The 21,560-nt window shown below is 39.2% G+C and overlaps 1 protein-coding gene across 1 annotated transcript in view; it reads left to right on the forward strand.

Annotated features, from left to right (window-relative positions):
• Positions 1-21,560, forward strand: part of LOC127856445 (uncharacterized) — a 123,180-nt gene that overhangs the window by 85,152 nt on the left and 16,468 nt on the right. The window contains exons 10-13 of the mRNA XM_052392652.1: positions 2,411-2,469; positions 6,721-6,904; positions 13,540-13,635; positions 21,179-21,215. Coding sequence (XP_052248612.1) covers positions 2,411-2,469; positions 6,721-6,904; positions 13,540-13,635; positions 21,179-21,215 — 376 coding nt within the window. The remainder of the gene's footprint in view (positions 1-2,410; positions 2,470-6,720; positions 6,905-13,539; positions 13,636-21,178; positions 21,216-21,560) is intronic.

Here is a 21,560-nt window from a genome sequence, read left to right on the forward strand (position 1 = left end):
CCAACTTTCCATGGTGTTTTCCATACATTCCGTGGAAATGCATGGAATTTTAGTCGAGATTCCGTGGAATTCCATAACAGCTTCAGATGGAAAATTGGCAAGTGGATGTAATTCCATCAAATTCCATGGATTTCCATCGATTTCCGTAGAATTCCATAATATTTTCTATGGAATTCCATAGAAAAGTGCTAATGACTATGGCAGATCTACAGACGGGATTTCTGAAATCTTCTGTGCCCCGGCCAGGAAATTACCGGGGACCTCTGGAATGGTAGACCAGAGTATTATCACTCGACCACCGCACCACCCAAGGGTTAGGATATTTCATATCAATGACTAATGTTTTGAAAGAAAAGTTTTAATAACCTATTTGATAATTAATTGCAAGAACTATCAATATATGAGTTATTTCACATTTCATATCAATGACTGTTACAAAAATGCCTCATTGATATTTAATATGAATAAACTCACTATGATAATTCTTGCAATTAATTCTCAAAAATGTTATTAATACTTTTCTTTCAAAACATAATCATCAATATGAAATGTGAACTTAGTCGCATTGATAGTTCTCGCAATTAATTATCAAATAGGTTATTAAAACTTTTCTTTCAAAATATTAGTCATGGATATGAAAATGTGTACTAACTCACATGGATAATTCTTGCAATTAATTATCAAATAGGTTATTTAAACTTTTTTTTTCAAAACATTAGTCATTGATTACAGCAAAATATACTATTGTAAACATGTAGGGAATTATACAAAATAATGAAAACGACCAAAACTTACACCATAATAGGCCAAGACAACACGATAAACGAAATACAACAGTGCAAATTGTCGAGTATTCGCCATGCGAAGTAATGAAACGAGAACGAGGCTCAACCGCGCAAAGCAGTGTAGCGGCAAGTAACTAACGGAAAGTAAAGAGGCCAAAACCAAACATCACACTCCCCGTCTGATATCTAAGGAGATATCACAAAGCGATAACAAATAATATAATAAGTAATAAGTGATAATAAGTCCCAACTAATTACAATAGCATACAAGTCTTGCAAAAATTTAACTGAAACGTTTAAGAAGCGGACTGAAGAGAACACAAATCTTAGTACACTGTAACAGGCACAAAAATTATGTTAACAAACTAAACACACTAGAGGCCATAGTTTTGGTCCACTAATGATGATACTTGACCATGATGTTTTTCTTGATTATATCTAGGCAAAGTTTGAGATTGGGTCATGTGTGGTCAAAATCTTGGTCACAAGGTCCAAATCTTACAAAACTTTGTAAACACATGTAGAATTAGCAATACTTGCAAATGTTTGCATTGCAAAAAAAAACATGCAAATGGACAGTACTCAATCAGAATTTATCATATGATCACACTGCAAAAGTAAACAGAAGAGAACCAATGCTCTAGAGTACTGAATTTTCAACTAAGCAATGAACAAGGCCTTGAAAAAAAGGTGAGCGAACTAGGGCCATTTTGGCCCTCTTGTCCAACATCACTTTTGCTATGACCTCGACCTGCCTGCTTTTAACTTAAATTATCTTATGGGCTGAATCATGGTTTTGTCCAATTTTCTTGACACCCTGGAATTTGACTTTTTTGTCCAATTTTCTTTACACCCTGGAATTTTACTGTTTTGTCCAACGTTCTTGACACCCTGGAATTTTACTGTTTTGTTCAATGTTCTTGACACCCTGGAATTTAACTGTTTTGTCCAGCCCCGTCTCTTTCTGGAAGATCATGATAACATATTAGTTTCTTATGACCTTTCAAAATTCAACCATATTACCCAATCCTAATTGTGCATTAAATTATTTTTTTCTAAGATTAATTGAATACTTTTATTTCAAAAACTTTAATAAATAATTGAGCTCTTTGGCTTGCAATAACACTACATACAACAAAAGGTACTGCAATATATTTGTCTTATGACCATCTTAAGTCCAACCAAATGACCCAGGCTGGCGATGACCTTGACATTTGACCTTGACTATTTGGACTTTAAATAATTCAAATGGTCACTCAAGCACTTAAAAGAGGCATTTTTTTTGTTGACACACCATTTTTTGTATAGACTTTTCACAGAATGTGCTAACATTTTTGGTGAGAAAAACAACAACAACAACACCGACAGCTAGCACTAATCACACTGACCAATTTAAAATTCTTTTAAAATCTGTATACGTGTACCTTTTAAAGTTAATAAATTGTGATTACTGAAATAAACTATCATTGGTACTTTAAGGGTCAGTGTTTTTAGCTTTTTGTATCTCTATAAAATGCTGTACAATGTGGAAAGTCTTTTGGTTACTGTTAACGAAAGTGTAATTTTAAATACCTGGGTATTTACGGTTTAGTTTAATTGTAGTTTTTTATGTTTTACTTCTTCAGGAAATGGTTGAAGGAATGCTCAACAAGTGCAAGATAGCCATTGGGAAGAAACCAATGTTGTAAGTTGTACCTTATTGTGTTTCACCGAAAATAGAAGTCATTTTAGAACATAATAGTTGCGTTCTGGGAAAACATGGCTTAATCCATGTGCGTTAAGTGTCGTCCCAAATTTTCACAGTCTGCACAGGCTAATAAGGGGTAACGGTTCCCGCCTAGACATTATTTTCATTTATATGAGACAATGTTCAAACAAAACAATCCATACACACATAAAGTGTCGTCTCTGATTATCTTTTTGTATTATATTTCTTATACATTTGTTCACCATTGTATGACATGCACTGGTCTTGACTTTTGCGCAGCACTTACATTTCTTTTGGATAACTTGTTTGTTGAATTTAATGGTAAAATATTTAAACAAATTATTGGCGTTCCTATGGGTACTAATTGTGCGCCACTTATAGCTGACCTTTTTTATATTGTTATGAAAGCGAATTTATGTTAAAATTATCTAAAACTAAGCAAGTAGATTTGATTTATTGTTTTAACCTTACTAGTAGGTACATTGATGACATACTTAATTTAGGTAATCCATTATTTGAACAATATATTCACAAAATCTACCCAAAAGAACTAGTCTTAAATAGATCGTGTATATCCAATACAGACGCTGCGTATTTAGACTTACATTTAACTATTAATAATAATTTGATCAAAACTAGTTTATACGACAAACGGGACGATTTTAACTTTGAAATTGTGAATTTTCCGTTTCTAGATGGCAACATCCCTAAAGGACCTTCCTATGGTATTTACATTTCGCAGTTGGTACGTTATGCCAGAGCATGTTCGTGTATTAAAGATTTTAATGATCGTAATCTAATATTAACTAACAAATTGCTAAAACAAGGCTTATTGTATCATAACCTAAGAAATAAATTTGCTAGATTTTACTCTAAGTATGGTGATTTAATTTCAAAATATAATGTTTCTTTAAAATGGCATTTAAATAATGGAATCTCCCATCCATCATTTTACGGAGATGTTTTGAAGCGTGTCCGCAAATTAAAATATGTTAAACCAAATGTTCATAATAAACTTTTCAATTTAATTAACTTGTTTGTATCAAAAGGATACGATGCTTATGTACTTAAAAACACGTGTTTGATGGTTTTCGATTCACTATATCTTTCTTCCCTTACAATTTCGAATCATTAGTGATATTATAGGCATTTTTCACTGTTGAATAAAATTGTGTCATTGTGTCGTATGAACAAATCTGCATGAATACTACATTATAGGCATTTTTCACTGTTGAATAAAATTGTGTCATTGTGTCGTATGAACAATCTGCATGTAAACTACATTTGGACTCAAATCGTACATCAACTCATTTCTGTCTTCAGTTGTCAAAACTCCTATATACTGTTTGATTCCAATAATGTCGCTTTAATGGAATTACCATTTTAATTCATTTGCTTCTTAATATTAAATCACTTAAACTTGTTTTATTAGTAGCACAGCCATATTAATATTTTTATTCAGTACTGCCCTTGGAATTTGTTCACGTCATTATGTCATTATGGATTTTTGTGACGTCATACGACCGACTTTCCCAGTTGTAATCTACATACATAGGTCATTGGGTTTATAACGTTCCATTTTATTTATATTTTCTCTCTGATAGGCGTTTCTTGTTTGATTTAATTATTTTTAATTTGTTTAGCAGTCACATAAACAACCAAGCTATGTAATGTGGAATTTTTACACCCATTATTGCTGCTTCTTCCTGTATTTGCGCGATGATTATCTGAGATATTAACTCTATGATTCTATATTCTCAAATCTTTTCTATAAAGAAGGAATGTAGTTGACAATTGTTAATAGTTTTATTTGATCGTTCGTCAAAAAGTTGTAATTCTGTTACTCTTGTATCTTCAATGCAATTGAGTAATTAAATAGTAATTAAATTGAATGCGTTTTAATTCCCTTTTATTATTGTTTAATTTGAGTTACAATGCTATGACGTTAAATTTTATTTACACTTAAATGTATTATGAATATTGCTGGGCCAAGTGTGAGGTTGAGCGCTCTATAACCAGGTTTAAACCCCCAATGCTTTGCATTGACCGTTCCAAGGCGGTGACCCCAGCTTTATTCATATATGTGTTTATGTTGGTTTGTATTGTGCTGTTTTGTACTGTTTGGGCAATCGGTCACTTGCCTTAAATAAATGACCATCTAATTGTTTTTAATGAAAATTCAATACTGCTCCAGCAGCTGGAGTTTCACTTCTTTATATGCAATTGAATAGAAATTGCAAAAATTGTAGTTTTTTTCATTCTAAATGAAAATGTAATGCAAATATTTATTGTTTTGTATGGGCCGGTATTCTGAAATCTTTTTAGGTGCAACTTTTTCATGTTAGGAGCTCGGAAGTGTGGATTAAAAGGAAACCTTGTAAGCACATTATAATTGCCATTAATATCAAATTCATCATTTTTTTGCTTTTGTCTCTATGATACTAAGTTATAATTCGAAACATTTTTTTTTGTTTTAATTCTGGTCACTAGTTTACTGCCATATCAATTTGTTTCACATTGCTAATGTCATAAACACAGGTTAGCTGCCAAGGCCCATAGGTCCGTCTTGTTATGTATTTTAGCTGCGCTCTTGAAAAACAAAGCTTAATGCATATACGTAAGATGCAAACCCTGATTAGCCTGTGTGTACTGCACTGGCTAATCTGGGACAACACTTTAAGCGCATGCATTAAGTTCGTTTTTCCCAGAGTAAGACTCATTAAGTTTTTAATTAAGGGACGATTAAAGGGGACTTTAGGTTGTTTTCCGGCGTAGCTGTTTAACGTCACTTTTGACCTTACATGACCTTTGTAAGTGTCCATTAAAATTCCAATAAAATTTACCGCGTCTAGACACAAATGAATACACTTCATTTATTCCATTGGCTGATTTGAGCATACCACCAGAACATTGGACCGCCTCTTTGTACAATGTTTTACTGCGTGTTCAGAATGAAACAATTTTATCTCTAATGAAAAGGCTTGCTAGATAGAACAGTTTTACACTCAACTCTTGACATCAATACAGTTTGTGCGTGCACCTTTTATTTTCAGAGGATTGCAAGCGCTAGAGCTTTGTACTATGTTCTCATATTTAGTAATTACTTCCATATTCCTGTCTGTGTACTAGTATATTTAAGTTCATAAAAGTATCTTTTTCCCAATCCTGATATTCCTTTTGACCAAACCATTTTAAATTGTTTTCGAAATTTAATATTAAACATGTAAAAGTTTGAAGTTGTAAACAAGCCGTCGTTCCAGCAGTGGAAACGTGGCCTGACTTAAATGCATTGCATTCAAACCCACAAGGTATCGGGGTCAGTTGGCGCCATTAAAATATTCGTTATATAATATAGACGCTATCGCGTTAACTAGGTGAACTGGAATTTTCTTTAGACCAGAACTATGTTTAATGAAGATATTAAGCGATATAATTGTGGTATGTCAATAATAGATTATTAATGTGTTTTCAACAATACAGTGATAAATATTATTTTTGATTAATTTAACAAGAATTATTCCACCATATTGATTAATGTATTAAGCATGAGCGCGATGATTTTCGATACTGTTAATAATTGAATCAAATAGCAATGCCCGACAAACAACTAAATCAGGTTTGTTCGAAGAACGCGCATAAAATATTAAAAATATGTACGTTTACTTCGCATGTGGCCAGTTGACTCGTATGTTTTAATTTCACTTCCATTCTTCTTTTGGTTTTCTGTTTTGTATCTATAGGTTTATGACCAGCAATATGTAATAATGTAAAATAAGCCGCGAAAACTTCGCGTAACATCCCGTACTGCGTTTGATGCAGCTAAGAACAGCATAGAAAAAGACATTCGCTATCTTTGATCTCATTCATTTAACTATTGACCTTTCACCAACCCCAACCACAATCAACGCCGTATATCTTTTTTAAAAGATAATTCTTGTTTACTATATCTTCAATAATAGATCTGCAAATTAATACTTCGGTCAAAAAAACTAGGTGTTATTCGGCCTCCTGTATCTCAATTCCATTGATCAGCTTTCTGGGAAAACTGAGCGCAAAGCATGTGCGTAAAGTCTCATATCAGATAAGCCTGTGCAGTCAGCACACGCATATCAGGGACAACACTTTCAACTTCACTCGATTTTCTTTGCATACAATAATATATATAAAATCGTATAAAAACTTGACAGGGGCACAAGTTCCTTATGTTTTTTTTCCACATCCTTTCAGCAAACGATGGGCGTACAATTATGCGAAACTGGACGGCACAAACATAGTGTTCTATAAGGACAAGAAGGCATCCGTTCCAACGAAAAAAGACTTGCACGGGAAGATAGAGCAGGTGGTCTGGCTCGGGAATTGTTTCGTGACGAAAGACTCGTCCGACAAAACTAGCAAGAAAAACACCATAGTGGTAGGTGATCAATGTTGTTGTTTTTATGCCCCCTTTCGAAGAAGAGGGGGTATATTGTTTTGCACATGTCGGTCCGTCGGTCGGTCGGTCCGTCCACCAGATGGTTTCCGGATGATAACTCAAGAACGCTTAGGCCTATGATCATGAAACTTCAGAGGTACATTGATCATGACTGTCAGATGACCCCTATTGATTTTCAGGTCACTAGGTCAAAGGTCAAGGTCACAGTGACTCTAAATAGTAAAATGGTTTCCGGGTGATAACTCAAGAATGCTTAAGCCTAGGATCATGAAACTTCATAGGTACATTGATCATGATTGGCAGATGACCCCTATTGATTTTCAGGTCACTAGGTCAAAGGTCAAGGTCACAGTGACTCGAAACAGTAAGTTGGTTTCCGGATATAACTCAAGAATGGTTAATCCTAGGATGATAAAACTTCATAGGAATATTGATCATGACTGGCAAATGACCCCTATTGATTTTCAGGTCACTAGGTCAAAGGTCAAGGTCACAGTGACAAAAAACATATTCACACACTGGCTGCCACTACAACTGACAGCCCATATGGGGGGCATGCATGTTTTTTTACAAACAGCCCTTGTTTAAACCAATTTGGGAATGGGGGCAGGGCCCTTTCGATTGGGACAAAGTGTGTCGTTTTGACTGAAATTGGGAAAAAATTCTTACAAAAAATTACAAAATGAGCATAGAAGTGCTTTCAATACTATATTTACAATTCTCTAACTATCATTATTGGATAGGGAGATGATTTGCAAATTGACATTTATTTTAATATCATAAAATTTATATTTAAAATATGTTTCTTGCTATATAATAGCTACTACCTCCGAAGGTGAGTTAATTATCCGGAATTTTCTGGAGCCGACGACTACATGACCGCGATTTAGACTAACCCGGACATAAAGTCACGTGGTAAGCTAAACCGGTGTCACCCATAATCATTCTTCTTCTGGGTAAGCGTGAATAAACAACGTCATTTTGGTTTCTCTGAAAATCGATTTGTTCGCTGTGTACACTCCGGGTTTTTGTTCAGAGAAGTTTTATTATTTGTCTAACAAATTAGCATCCATGTTATTTTCTTTGTATTGTTTATTTATTTATTTTTATACCCCAAACACCTGGTTCTTGTGGTAATGTGAGGGCAGATTGGGATTCTCACCCTTCTTGCCTCTCATGTACTGGCTGCACACAGGATCGCAGACGCACATTATGCGAAGAATGGTCAGATGGAACATAGCGTAAGGCTAGGAACTGTAGGACGTTCCAGAACCGCAAGCGTGGAGATAGATCTTGTTCCTGTGGCTCTTTTGCATCGGGTCGGAGTAGGGAAAGTAAGGCTTACCATGACTTTCTTTTCCCCACCCGTCCTCGACCACGTGGCTCCGGCCACCGGTCAGTCTTTGCCCGGTCTGGTCACCGGTCAGCTAACAACCAGTCCGGGCACCGGTCATTGACTGGCCTGATAACTGGTCATTCCAAGACCGATTTGGGCAACCGGTCATTCCAAAATCCACCCGGTTATCGGTCATTCGAAGGCTTTCAAGCGTCCAGCTTCTAAGCCCCCGGCAGCCCCGCCGGCCAAGAATGCTAAGAAAAACAGCTTTGTCCCCAAAAGGCGTTCTTCTATTCCGCATCCGGCCCCTAACACGCCGTCTTCATTTAACACGTCGTCTTCCTTTCAGAAGTCGTCTGGTAAGGATTCTTGAAAAAAGGGCAAACCCAAGCCGGATCAGAAGACTTTCAAATCTTCAACCGGCAAGGGCGGACCTTCCCAAGGTCAGCACTAGGGATCCCCCATTTCTACAACCACCACATCCGATGCCGGAGGTACCAGTCAGAGCCAGACTTCTGCACTTCGCAAATCGATGGCTCCAAATAACTTCCGACGCGTGGGTTCATTCCCTTGTTACAAAAGGCCTCACTTTTCAATATGAAAAAAGGCCTCCACTTTCCCACGACCCCGTAGATCTGGTATCTCCGCATCCACAAATTCCATATTCCATTCTCGGACTCTTGGAAAAACAGGCGGTAGAACGGGTTCACGACCCTTATTCTCCAAGATTTAACAGTCGCATTTTCCTGGTTCAAAAGAAAAGCGGCACATGGGGATCAGTCATAGACTTAAAAGTGTTCAACACTTTTCTAGTCCAACAAACTTTTAAGATGGAGACTCCTGCCTTCATACGAAACCCTATCGAACCCATGCACTAGGGAGTGTCCTTGGACCTGGAAGATGCATTTTCCATGTTCCTATCCATCCCAACTACAGGAATTATCTACGCTGCGCCTTTCGAGGCCAGGTCTACCAGGTGCGGGCTATGCCCTTTGGGTTGGCTACAGCCTCTTACATCTCATAACGGATGCGAGCAAGGAAGGTTGGGGCGCTCACCTGGAACCACTCAGCCTGATAATCTCAGGAATGTGGTCTCATCAGGAGTCTCACCTGCACATCAACCATTACGAAATGCGAGCAGTCTTTCTAGCTGTATCTAATTTCTAATCACATCTTCGGAACTCCTGTGTTATGGTGTCAACAGACAACACATCAGTCGTGGCTTACATCCAGGCACAGGGGGTAACACACTCTCACTCCTTGTATCTGGAAACCATGAACTTACTCGTTCTTTGCAAGAGCCTCAACATCTCTCTCTCGGCAAAACTCATACTAGGTCGTTTCAACTCTCTGGCGGACGGTCTGTCTCGCAAACACCAGTTATTCTGTCGGAGTGGACATTCCATCAGGAAGTGGTCAACCAGATTTTTCTCTCGTTCTGTCATCCACTTGTCGACCTGTTTGCGACCAGAGACAACCACAGACTTCCTTTGTATGTGAGTCCAGTTTAGGATCCAGCAGCGTGGGCGGTAGACGCACTGTTGTTCACTTGGGACCAACTGGACGCTTACGCCTATCCCCCACCCATTCTTATTTCCCAAATTTTGGAAAAAAATCAGGGTGAGCCCTTGCCAGATCCTCCTGGTAGCACCTTGGTGGCCCAGGAGATCCTTGTTCAAAGACCTTATCAGTCTCCAGTGCGACTGTCCCAGGAAAATTCCTCACATGTCAGATCTCCTATCCATGAGAGGCAGACTTCATGCGGATCAAGACATGCTCCACTAACACGTCTGGCCGTTATCCGGCAATCCCTGCAAAAGAAACGTTTTTCTGTCAGGGCTTCAACCATCGTTGCCTCTGCAAGGAGAAAGTCCACCAGAACAGTCTATGATGCTCGCTAGAAGCTCTTCTCTGACTGGTGTATTCGAGGGCAAATTGATCCCCACAATACCTCTGCTAGGCGCATAGCGGCTGTTCTATTCTACTAGTATCTCTTTGATGATAAGAAACTTTCTCTTAGCTCCATCAAAGGATACAGATGTATGCTTTCGCAAACCTTGGCTTTTCGTAAGTCTATGCTGACCCAGCCATTTCGGAACTGATCCAAGCCATGGAACTTAAACGCCCTGTTTCTTGTTCCCTTACCCCTAAATGCGATTTGGCTTGCGTTCTTTGGTTGCTTATTAAGGCTCCCTATGAACACATTGATTAAGCTTCTTTACAGTTCCTAACCTGGAAGACCGGTTCCTTCTTACTATTGCTTCAGCCAAACGAAGAAGTGAAATTCATGCTCTATCTGTCGAAGATGGCCATCTTTGTTTTGATTCCTCCGATGGCTCCGTCACTTTGTTGTGTCAGCCAGGATTCCTTGCTAAAAATCCACTCCCCTCTATGGCTTCTCAACCCTTCAAGGTCCCAAGTCTTTCTAGAACTTGTGGACATGAATAGAACTTGTCGACATGAAGAAAAAGATAGACTCCTCTGCCCTCTCCTCTGTCAGGGCTTTGAAGTTCTACCTCGGTAGAGTTAAGTCCATTCGAGGTTCTTGCAAGAGACTCTTCTTTCCCTTAAAGGGGAAGCAATGTGTCTGCGGCTTCTATTTCTCGTCCGGTAGCCTCGACTATAAGAGATCCCTTTGTAAGATCATACCGCATGAATTACGAGCTCTGTTAGCTTCGTGGGCGCATATTAATCACACCCCACTCTCTGGCGTGCCCCAAGCTGCTTTTTAGAGGAATCCAACCCCACCTTCTCCTATTATCTTCGTTCTCTGGAGTGCCAACAAGACAACTTGTATTTGTTGGGTCCCCTTGTGGTTGCACAAAGGGTAGTGTCTTCTACGACACAGACAGACTTACGTTTATCCGTGAAGTCAAAGTCAATACCCTACTAACGAAGATTAGCTGATAACCCTGGATATGGGTTCTGCTGTGATTGGGAGCTATACCTGAATCTTCCCGCCGCAGCTGCAAATTCAGCTAGTAGATAGCGAGTAACGTATGTATGACATTGCAACACATTTTTCAAGTAAAATTCATTTTAATTACTAAATACTTACCTGCTATCGGTGAGTCCCACCTCACACCTCGCTCTTCGACTAATATTTTTATACCCCCACAAACGAAGTTAATGGGGTATATAGGAGTGAGCTTGTATGTCTGTCTCTCTGACAGTCGGTCCGTATTAAGTGTCCGCTCTTTAATTCAAGTTGTTTTCATCCGATCTTCACCAAACTTCGTCAGATGTTGTATCTAGATGATGTCTAGGTCAAGTTCGAATATGGGTTATGCTGGGTCAAAAACTAGGTCATGGGGTCTTTTCGTGCATTTTAAACATTCAGCATGTTGTCCGCTCTCTAATTCAAGTAGTTTTCATCCAATGTCTTCACCACACTTGGTAAGAAGTTGTATCTAGATGATGTGTACGTCAAGTTCGAACATGGGCCATGCCGGGTCAAAAACTAGGTCACGGGGTCACTAAGTGCGTTTTAAATATTGAGCATGGTGTACGCTTTTTGTGAAGACAACCTGCACAAATTTTGTGTCAATGCGGCATGTGGTGGTATTTGTCACGTCTGTGACAAAGCTCTAGTTATATATTGGAAGAAGAATGATTATGGGTGACACTGGTTTAGCTTATTATTACCACGTGACTTTATGTCCGGGTTAGTCTAAATCGCGGGCACGTTCGTGTCGGCTCCAGAAATTTCTGGATAATTAACCCACCTTCGGAGGTAGTAGCTATTAGATAGCAGGTAAGTATTTAGTAATTTTATTCAATTAAAAGAAATGGAAGCCTTCAATTGAGAACTTAAGTAAATAATTAGGGACACATAATATGTATATCATGTTATATACTTTTTGAGATTGGGAATGGAGTCAAATGTTGGACTGAAATTTTAGTTTTTTTAAAAGCAATGTTCATTGTAACCATTTTCACACAAAGTTTGAGTTCTGAAATGTTCCAACATATCTTTAAATCTTATGACAGTTTTTGATTGACGTTATCAAGGTTCAAATATATCTTGATTTCTGAACATTTTCTTTGAATCACCCCATAGACAAGTTAAATGCAGTTGTTATTATTTTTCGCAATTCTGTTTATTAATCATTCATGTGGTAAAAATAGGTGTGCTTGATACATATGTATGCTTTATACATAGGTATGCTTTATACATAGGTGTGCATTATACATAGGTGTGCATTATACGTAGGTGTTTGTTATACATCTATGTGAATTATTCATTTTAATTGTGAGTTACTAGTCAAGGTGCGTCATTCATCCCTGAGGGTTACACACAGTAGGTTATGGTCAACATATATTGCTAAAGAAGTACAGATTTTCATTTTACTTTCGGCACTGCATTAAGTTGTTTTCAGCTGAGTACCGCGTAAATAGCAAATGTGCAGATAAAGTAATTCTTGCCTTATGAAATGAATATGTCAGAATGTATAATTACCTTCAGGGAAATATGCGCCGTGCCCCCTTTTTTACGAAAAAAAATCCTCAGGTTTCTATATTTGGGAATAATTAGCTCTGAGCCTTCATTTTGGGGCCAAAAATATTGTCAGTTTTCTATTTTAGAGAATTTTTTGGCAAGTTAATGAATCTGCATTATGTTTCCTTTGTGCAATAACTCTGTTAATTTTCAAATATCTTCCATCCAATATATTGAGTTATTGCGTTCCTTTTTCTAGTTCAGAAATCCCTGAATTGCTGAATCTCAATTTCGTCACAATAGTATAATAACTCTGTATGCGCTAATCAATTGTATTACAAAATTAAGTTACAATACTACAAAGGAAATATAGTTGCCTAGCACCAAGCTTAATGGGGCTTGTTTACTGTCACAGATTTAAAAAGCATGTATGTATTACATTCAAACAAGGAAATAGCACTCCTGACTTAGAAAAATGTTACAAATACATGTCGGTTTATTGAGAACCATCAATAAATAAATAAAGCTTTTGCAATTTAGCAAAAATCTGGATTACCTTGTTAGAGTTTAAATTACCATTCAAATTCAAAAACCTAGGTGGACTAAGTGTTAGCTTTTGGTTTAAGAGGTCATGGGGATGAACATCAGGATTTGCATATTTTTATTTAGTAAATATAATACTGAAAACACGTTTATGCTAAATTTTGAAACATTTTTTACCAAAACAACAACAACAACACTAATTTCCAAATTTTAGTCAAAGCGCAGCGAATTTTCTCAATCCAAAAGGATTAGGCCCAATTTCCAAAATGAGAAAACAATTACTGTTCTGTTTTTCAGCTCTCAAAACCCGACGGACACTTGTTATTGCAGGCCGAGAATGAGTCCTCGATGCAGGAATGGTTCATCAAGATACACACCCGAATAGGAGAACTGGTAATTATCAAAAGTGTTTAGCACATAACAGAACAGTTTATTTCGACCTAATCATATAAATCTCATTGTCATTAACATACATTTGGGCGGCGCTCTGTGAAAACTTGGTTGCCAATGATGTTTATGAAGTGTCGTCTCAGACTAGCCAGTGCAGTCTGCACAGGCTAGTCAGTGGAAATACTTTCCGCCTTATATTGATTTTTGCTAAGAAGATACTTTTTTTAAACAAACACATATCAAAGTAAAAAGTGTCGTCCCTGATTAGCCTGTGCAGACTGCACAGGCTTATTTGGCACGACACATAAGGCACATGCATTATACCCCCTTTTTCATATGCGCATGGCTCATATTCATTAACAGCATACGTTTTAAGTATACACTGGACATCCATATTTTGAAGAAAGACCAATTATCAACAACAAGACAAACATGTTTTTGTTTGAATGTCACACAGATGAGGTAAATACATAGTAACCTCATAATGATAGATTGACCTTGACCCATGAATGTACTTGCAAATTCCACATTTTTATCCTCTGGCAAATTTTTGCCAGTGACTTATTTTTCACCTCGCAATTTTTTTTTCTCGCAAATTTTGTTTTGTAACAGGCTCAGCAAACTTTTATAATGGTTCCAATACCAGTTTAAACCCCCAATGCTTTGCATTGACCGTTCCAAGGCGGTGACCCCAGCTTTATTCTAATTTGTGTTTATGTTGTTTTGTATTGTGCTGTATTGTGTTGTTTTGTACTGTTTGGGCAATCGGTCACTTGCCTTAAATAAAGGACCTACTAGTTGTTTATAATAATAATTCAATACTACTCCAGCAGCTGGAGTTTCACTTCTTTATATTGAAGTGTTTTTTTGTAATGATCTGAAATTAAATGTTATTGAGAAATACTCTTTTCATAATAAATAGTAACAGCTGTAACAAATCTTTACTGATAATATGTCTCTCGTTTTAAGTAAAAAATTAATCATATATTTTAATCGTCAACCGATTGTTTCTCTTCTTTTCCCCGATATAATTAAATATTCAAATGCCATATACTTATAAGATCTCATGTTGTTTTTTGTGAAAGAGAGACATGGCTATATATTCATTTTGTCCCTTGTTTTAATGTCATAAATACATTACCTGCTATCATTAGCTATTATTGTGGCTCCGGCCACCGTTCGGCATTTGACCGGTCACTGCTCAGATTATGACCGGTCCCGTCACCGGTTAGCCTTTGACCAGTCTGACCACCGGTCGGCTTATGACCGGTCTGGTCACTGGTCCGCTTATAAGTGGTCCAGTCACCGGTCAGCTTAAGACCTGCCCGGTCACCAGTCATTTTAAGACCGGCCCGGTCACCGGTCATTCTATGACCGGTCCAGTCACCGGTCAGCTTATTACGGTCCGGTCACCGGTCATTCGTTTACCGATCCGGTCACTTGTCATTTGATGACCAGTCCGGCGAGCGGTCAGCCTTTGACCGGTCAGCGGTCAGCCTTGGTCCGGTCATGGTCAGCTTGTGACCGGTCCGGTCACTGGTCAGTCTATGACCTGTCCGGTCACCGGTCAGCTTATGACCAGTATGGTCACCGGGAATACTGTTGCCGGTCTGGTCATCTGTCATCTTGTGTATGGCGCTACCACCGGTTTTTCCGGTTTGCCTGGCCATGTCACTGGTCATGCAACTTCTTCCTTGAGGGAGGGAGGCGCTGCACATGTGTCACGCTCTGTTTAACTGGATTACAACATCCGGCTAGACGTTGACATGACGTTGTCAGCGCTTCACACACGTAGGCGCAGTCGCGTTCCTACCCTAAGCAACAGACGCAGACGTATATTGTCTGATGTCTCCGGTCATTCCTCCTCCTCGGACTCGTTGTCGAAGCACTCATCGTCTGCTTCGACGAGCCCTCATCACTACCGAAATGGACATCGGGCACGCTCTCCTTCTCCGAGTCTCGGCATCGATCCTTTCGAAAGCGATCACGCAAACGTTCGGGGAGACGCTACTCCAGGAGACCTCATTCACAGCGTCGCCGAACAGTGTTTCGGCATCGCAGGGATAAGGGACATCGCCCCTCCTCACATAAGTACTCTCGGACCCCCCAGTCCTATTGGCGGCTGCCCTCTGGTTCCTTGACAGAATCTCAGGACTCCCTTCCAGGTGTGTCGGTCTCCAAATTTACCTCAACACATGTTTCAGCCGCTTCTACAGCCACTGGGCCTATTTTGCCTACGAACACAAGTTTATTTAACTCTCAGGCGTCAGGGTCAAGGGTTCACCACGCCACTACGGCTAATTTTTCATCCTCACGGGTGTCTTCTACGTTGCCTAGACGTATACCCCCGGCTGCTACCCCATTGAATCCAAATACATTATGGATTGAATAGTCATCAGGACACTTTGTGCCCGTCACTACGTATCCTCTGCCGGCGACCGCTTGTTTCAAAAGTCAGTCCGCTAACTTGGTGTCTGGGCGACCTTCCTCCCTAGCTCTTTCCATTCTTGTGCCGGCAGATGACCCATTGATGCTAGAAGGTCAGGAAATACCCCCCTCAGGTATTCCAACTTCTGTCTCCGCTGGCTACAAGCAGACCACTGGTCGTGTAGATGGTTCGGCTGAAGCGGGCTCGGAGGCTAACGTTGAGGCTGAACATTACTATTTGGCCTCTTTTTATCATGTCTATGAACCTAAGTTCGAGACTCTAGATGATGACTTTTACCCCCGCCCTTCCCTGTCGGCTACAGGCTATACCGTCACCGTCACGGAACGGGTGGCCAGCAGATGGGAGCCCAACAGGTTAAGCTAGGCAACTTCTCGCGTTGACCTTTTCCTTCCAATAGCCTCGACAACAATGTCTGTCTTCGAGTCACTGGAATCCACAAATAAGCATTTTTCATCGCCATGGAAAGCCTCTAAGGACCTGGCTGAGCAAAAACCTCTTGAAGGCGGTAAAAGCTACAAGTCCCTGGTAGCCGACCCGACCACCGGTTTGGACCTTTCCAAACTGCCGGGTCTGGATCGTGACATCGGAAAGCTTTCGCTTACTATGCCGGTTGCTTCTAGCCCGATCTCAGTTCTTTCTCCATGTTGGAGCATTGGAACTGAGAGAGCGCTGATCCATAGGTCTCGCTAACCAGCTAAAACTCATGGCGGCCACAGCCTTGGATATGGCTTGGGAGCGGTCGGAATCAGTTCCAGAGGAACTCCGTGCCTTATTAATTCATCTTTCGCGGACGACGCAATTTTTTATGTCCCCCACTATAGTAGTGGGGGACATATTCTTTTTGCCCTGTCTGTTTGTCTGTTGGTCTGTTGGTTGGTCTGTTGGTTGGTTTGCGCCAACTTTAACATTTGCAATAACTTTTGCAATATTGAAGATAGGAACTTGATATTTGGCATGCATATGTATCTCATGGAGCTGCACATTTTTAGTGGTGAAAGGTCAAGGTCAAGGTCATCCTTCAAGGTCAAAGGTCAAAAATATGGGTCAAAATCGCTCATTTAATGTATACTTTTGCAGTATTTCAATATTCAAGATAGCAACTTGATATTTGGCATGCATGTGTATCTCATGGAGCTACACAATTTGAGTGGTGAAAGGTCAACGTCAATGTCATCCTTCAAGGTCAGATGTCAAATATATTTGACCAAAATCACTCATTTTATGAGTACTTTTGCAATATTGAAGATAGCAACTTGATATTTGGCATGAATGTGTATCTTATGGAACTGCACATTTTGAGTGGTGAAAGGTCAAGGTCATCATTCAAGGTCAGAGGTCAAATATATGTGGCCCAAATCGCTAATTTTATGAATACTTTTGCAATATTGAAGATAGCAACTTCATATTTGGCATGCATGTGTATCTCATGGAGCTGCACATTTTTAGTGGTGAAAGGTCAAGGTCATCCTTCAAGGTCAAATATATGGGTCAAAATTGCTCATGTAATGTCACTTCTGCAATATTGAATATAGCAATTTTATATTTGAAATGCATGTGTATCTCATGGAGCTGCACATTTTGAGTGGTGAAGGGTCAAGGTCAAGGTCATCCTACAAGGTCAAACGTCATATAGGGGGACATTGTGTTTCACAAACATATCTTGTTATCACATAATGCTGCATCTTCAATGTCCGAGATGCTAAGTATCCGGTAAGACCTCGTCCCATCCTCCCTGAATTTCCTGTTGAAAGCAGATGTGAACTCTCCTAAAAATGCTCCTTTCACAGCAGATTCCCTTTTTTGAGATTCCTCTGTACGTGAGTTCAGTTTACGATCCAGCAGCATGGGCAGTAGACGCGCTTTTGTTCGCTTGGGACCAACTGGACGCTTACGCCTATCCTCCATCCATTGCCCTTAATCTTGGTGAAAATTACGTTTTTTTAGCTCATCTATTTTTTGAAAATAAATTATGAGCTATTTTCATCACCTTGGCGTCGGCGTCCGGTTAAGTTTAGCGTTTAGGTCCACTTTTCTCATAAAGAATCAATGCTATTGCATTCAAACTTGGTACAATTACTTACTATTATGAGGGGACTGGGCAGGCAAAGTAAGATAACTCTGGCGTGCATTTTGACAGAATTATGTGCCCTTTTTATACTTAGAAAATTGAAAATTTTGGTTAAGTTTTGTGTTTAGGTTCATTTTATTCCTAAAGTATCAAAGCTATTGCGTTCATACTTGCAACACTTACTTACTATCATAAGGGGACTGTGCAGGCAAAGTTATGTAACTCTGACTGGCATTTCGACATAATTATGTGCCCTTTTTATACTTAGAAAATTGAAAATTTGGTTACGTTTTGTGTTTAGGTCCACTTTATTCCTAAAGTATCACAGCTATTGCTTTCATACTTGCAACACTTACTAACTATCATAAGGGGACTGTGCAGGCAAAGTTATGTAATTCTGACTGGCATTTTGACGGAATTATGGGCCCTTATACTTAGAAAATTGAAAATTTGGTTAAGTTTTGTGTTTTGGTCCACTTTACCCCTAAAGTATCATAGATATTGCTTTAATACTTGTGACACTCGCAAACTATCAAAAGGGGACAGTAAAGGACAAGTTGCATAACTCTGGTTGTCATTATTACGGACTTATGGCCCTTTTTTGACTTAATAACTTTGAATATATGGTTAAATTTTGTGTTTAGATCCACTTTACTTCTAAAGTTTCAAAGCTATTGCTTTCAAACTTCAAATACTTTCATGGTATCATGAGGGTACTTTACCTGGCAAGTTGAATTTTACCTTGACCTTTGAATGACCCTGACTCTCAAGGTCAAATAATTAAATTTTGCTAAAATTGCCATAACTTCTTTATTTATGATTAGAATTGATTGATACTTTGACAAAACAACACTTACTTGACATACCACAATGGACTCCACCCAAACCATCCCCCCCCGAATCCCCCCCTTCATATTTTTTTTAAGATCATCTAATAAATGACCACCACACCCTCACACTAAAACCCGCCCCAACCCCCCCCCCCTCCCTCCCCCCCAAAAAAAAAAAGTTTTTGTAGTTTTTTTTAACGTGTTTTTGGGCATTTTTTTTTCATTTTTGGAAGATAATGTACTAAATGACCACACCCCCACACTATACACCCTCTCCACTCCACCCCTCCCTCTTTTGTGATTGAAATTGAGATAGGTCCCTTCACCTTTTACAAGAAAAATAGATGAGCGGTCTGCACCCGCAAGGCGGTACTCTTGTTTGTTAGGGCTTCAACCCTCGTTGCCTCTGCAAGGAGAATATCAACCAGAACAGTCTACGATTCTCGCTGGAAGCTCTTCTCTGACTGGTGTATTTGAGGGCAAATTGATCCCCTCTATCCTTCTGCTAGACACATAGTGGATTTTCTCATCTACCTCTTTGATGATAAGAAACTTTCTCTTAGCTCCTCAAAGGATACAGATCTATGATTTGGCATACCTTGGCTTTTCGTAAGTCATCACAAGTCTGTGCTGATCCAGCCATTTCGAAACTGATCCGAGCAATGGCACTTCACCGCACTGTTTCTCATTCCCTTACCCCTTAATTGAATTTGGCTTGCGTTCTTTGGTCGCTTGCTAAGGCTCCCTATGAACCCCTTGATCAGGCTTATTTACAGTTCCTAACCTGGAAGACCGTTTTCCTTCTTAATATGGCTTCATCCAAACGGAGTAGTGAAATTCATGCTATTTCTGTCTAAGATGGCCATCTTTGTTTTCCTCCGATGGCTCCGTCACATTGTTGTGTCAGCCAGGATTCCTTGCTAAAAATAAATTCCCCTCTATGGCTTCTAAACCCTTCAAGTTCCCAAGTCTTTTTAGAATTTGTGGACATGAAGATGAAGATAGACTCCTCTGCCCAGTCAGGGCTTTGAAGTTCTACCTCGGCAGGGTTAAGTCCATTCGAGGTTCTCACAAGAGACTCTTCATTCCCTTACAAGAGAAGGGGGGGGCGATGTGTCTGCGGCTTCAATTTCTCTTTGGGTAGCCTCGACTATAAGAAAGGCTTACTCTTCTCTCTCATCTAGGGATTCATACTTTTTTAAGATCATACCGCATGAATTACCAGCTCTCTCGGCTTCGTGGGCGTATATTAATCACACCCCTCTCTCTGACGTGCTCCAAGATGCTTTCTGGAGAAATCCGACCACCTTCTCTGCCTTTTATCTTCGTTCTCTGGAGTGCACACAAGACAACTTGTATTTGTTGGGCCCCCTTGTGGTTGCACAAAGGGTAGTGTCTTCTACGACATAGACAGACTTACGCTTATCCGAGAAGTCAAAGTCAATACCGTACTAACGAAGAATAGCTGATAACCCTGAATATGGATTCTGCTGTGATTGGGAGCTATACGCGAACCTTAACGTCGCAGCTGCAAATTTAGCTAATGCTGGCCGGTTACGTATTTATGACATTAAAACAAATTTTTCAAGCAAAATTCATTTAAATTACTAAATACTTACCTGCTATCAGTGAGTCCCAACTCCCATCCCGCTCTTGTAGTAAATTATTTTTTATTAGAAGAAGATTGATTATTGGTGACACTGGTTTAGCTAACCATGTTACATTATGTTCCGGGTTAGTCTAAATCGCGGGCATGTAGGTGTCGGCTCCAGAAAATTTCGGATAATTAACCCACCTTCGGAGGAAATAGCTAATGATAGCAGGTAAGTATTCATTAATTAAAATGAATTTTACTTGAAAAATGTGTTTTGATGACATCAGGTCTCTCCATATATGCAGTATTGAAAACCCAGCGTGACCTGGAATTAAACTATGAAATACACACATTTTTCTGGAAATATTGAATTTCTATATATACACGATGCTAATTTTTTTTCTCGGAAGAATGAAATCTGAATTCGCTCTATCTTTTTCTATGTTGTTTTTGCTGTTAGATATTTGCTACTTTTTGCAGGTGGGTATATTGCTACATACTAATCTTCCTTGCTTTTTAGGGAGGTATATTTTCTATATACTTATCTCCCTAGTTTTTTTCAGGGAGGTATATTTTCTGTATACTTATCTCCCTTGTTTTTTCAGGGAGCTACACAGGACAGCCTGGATACACCAACCTCAGGTCAGGACACTGAAACCCTTGGGGATAAACCCCAGTCCTTCCCCAACTCGCGTTCGTCCATCAATCTAATTAGACGCGGTATACATAAAAGGGACCGTCAAACGCTATTTTCGAAAAAAGAAAAGTTCTTAAATACCGTATTTTTTTCACAATTATTAGTTTATTAACAAGGTTTTCCGAACGAAAAAACTGGTTACTGTGAAACCATTTATTTTCGTCGGCACAAAATGTCGCCCTTTTCATAAAAATGACTATTTCGTCCGCTCTTAAATTCGTCCATTTCTGGTTTTGGAAAAAAAACAACGTCCGATTTGTTTGTAATACATGTAATACGCGGTTGCGAAA

The sequence above is a fragment of the Dreissena polymorpha genome, chromosome 13 (assembly GCF_020536995.1).
Source record: "Dreissena polymorpha isolate Duluth1 chromosome 13, UMN_Dpol_1.0, whole genome shotgun sequence".
Classification (NCBI taxonomy): Eukaryota; Metazoa; Mollusca; class Bivalvia; order Myida; family Dreissenidae; genus Dreissena; species Dreissena polymorpha.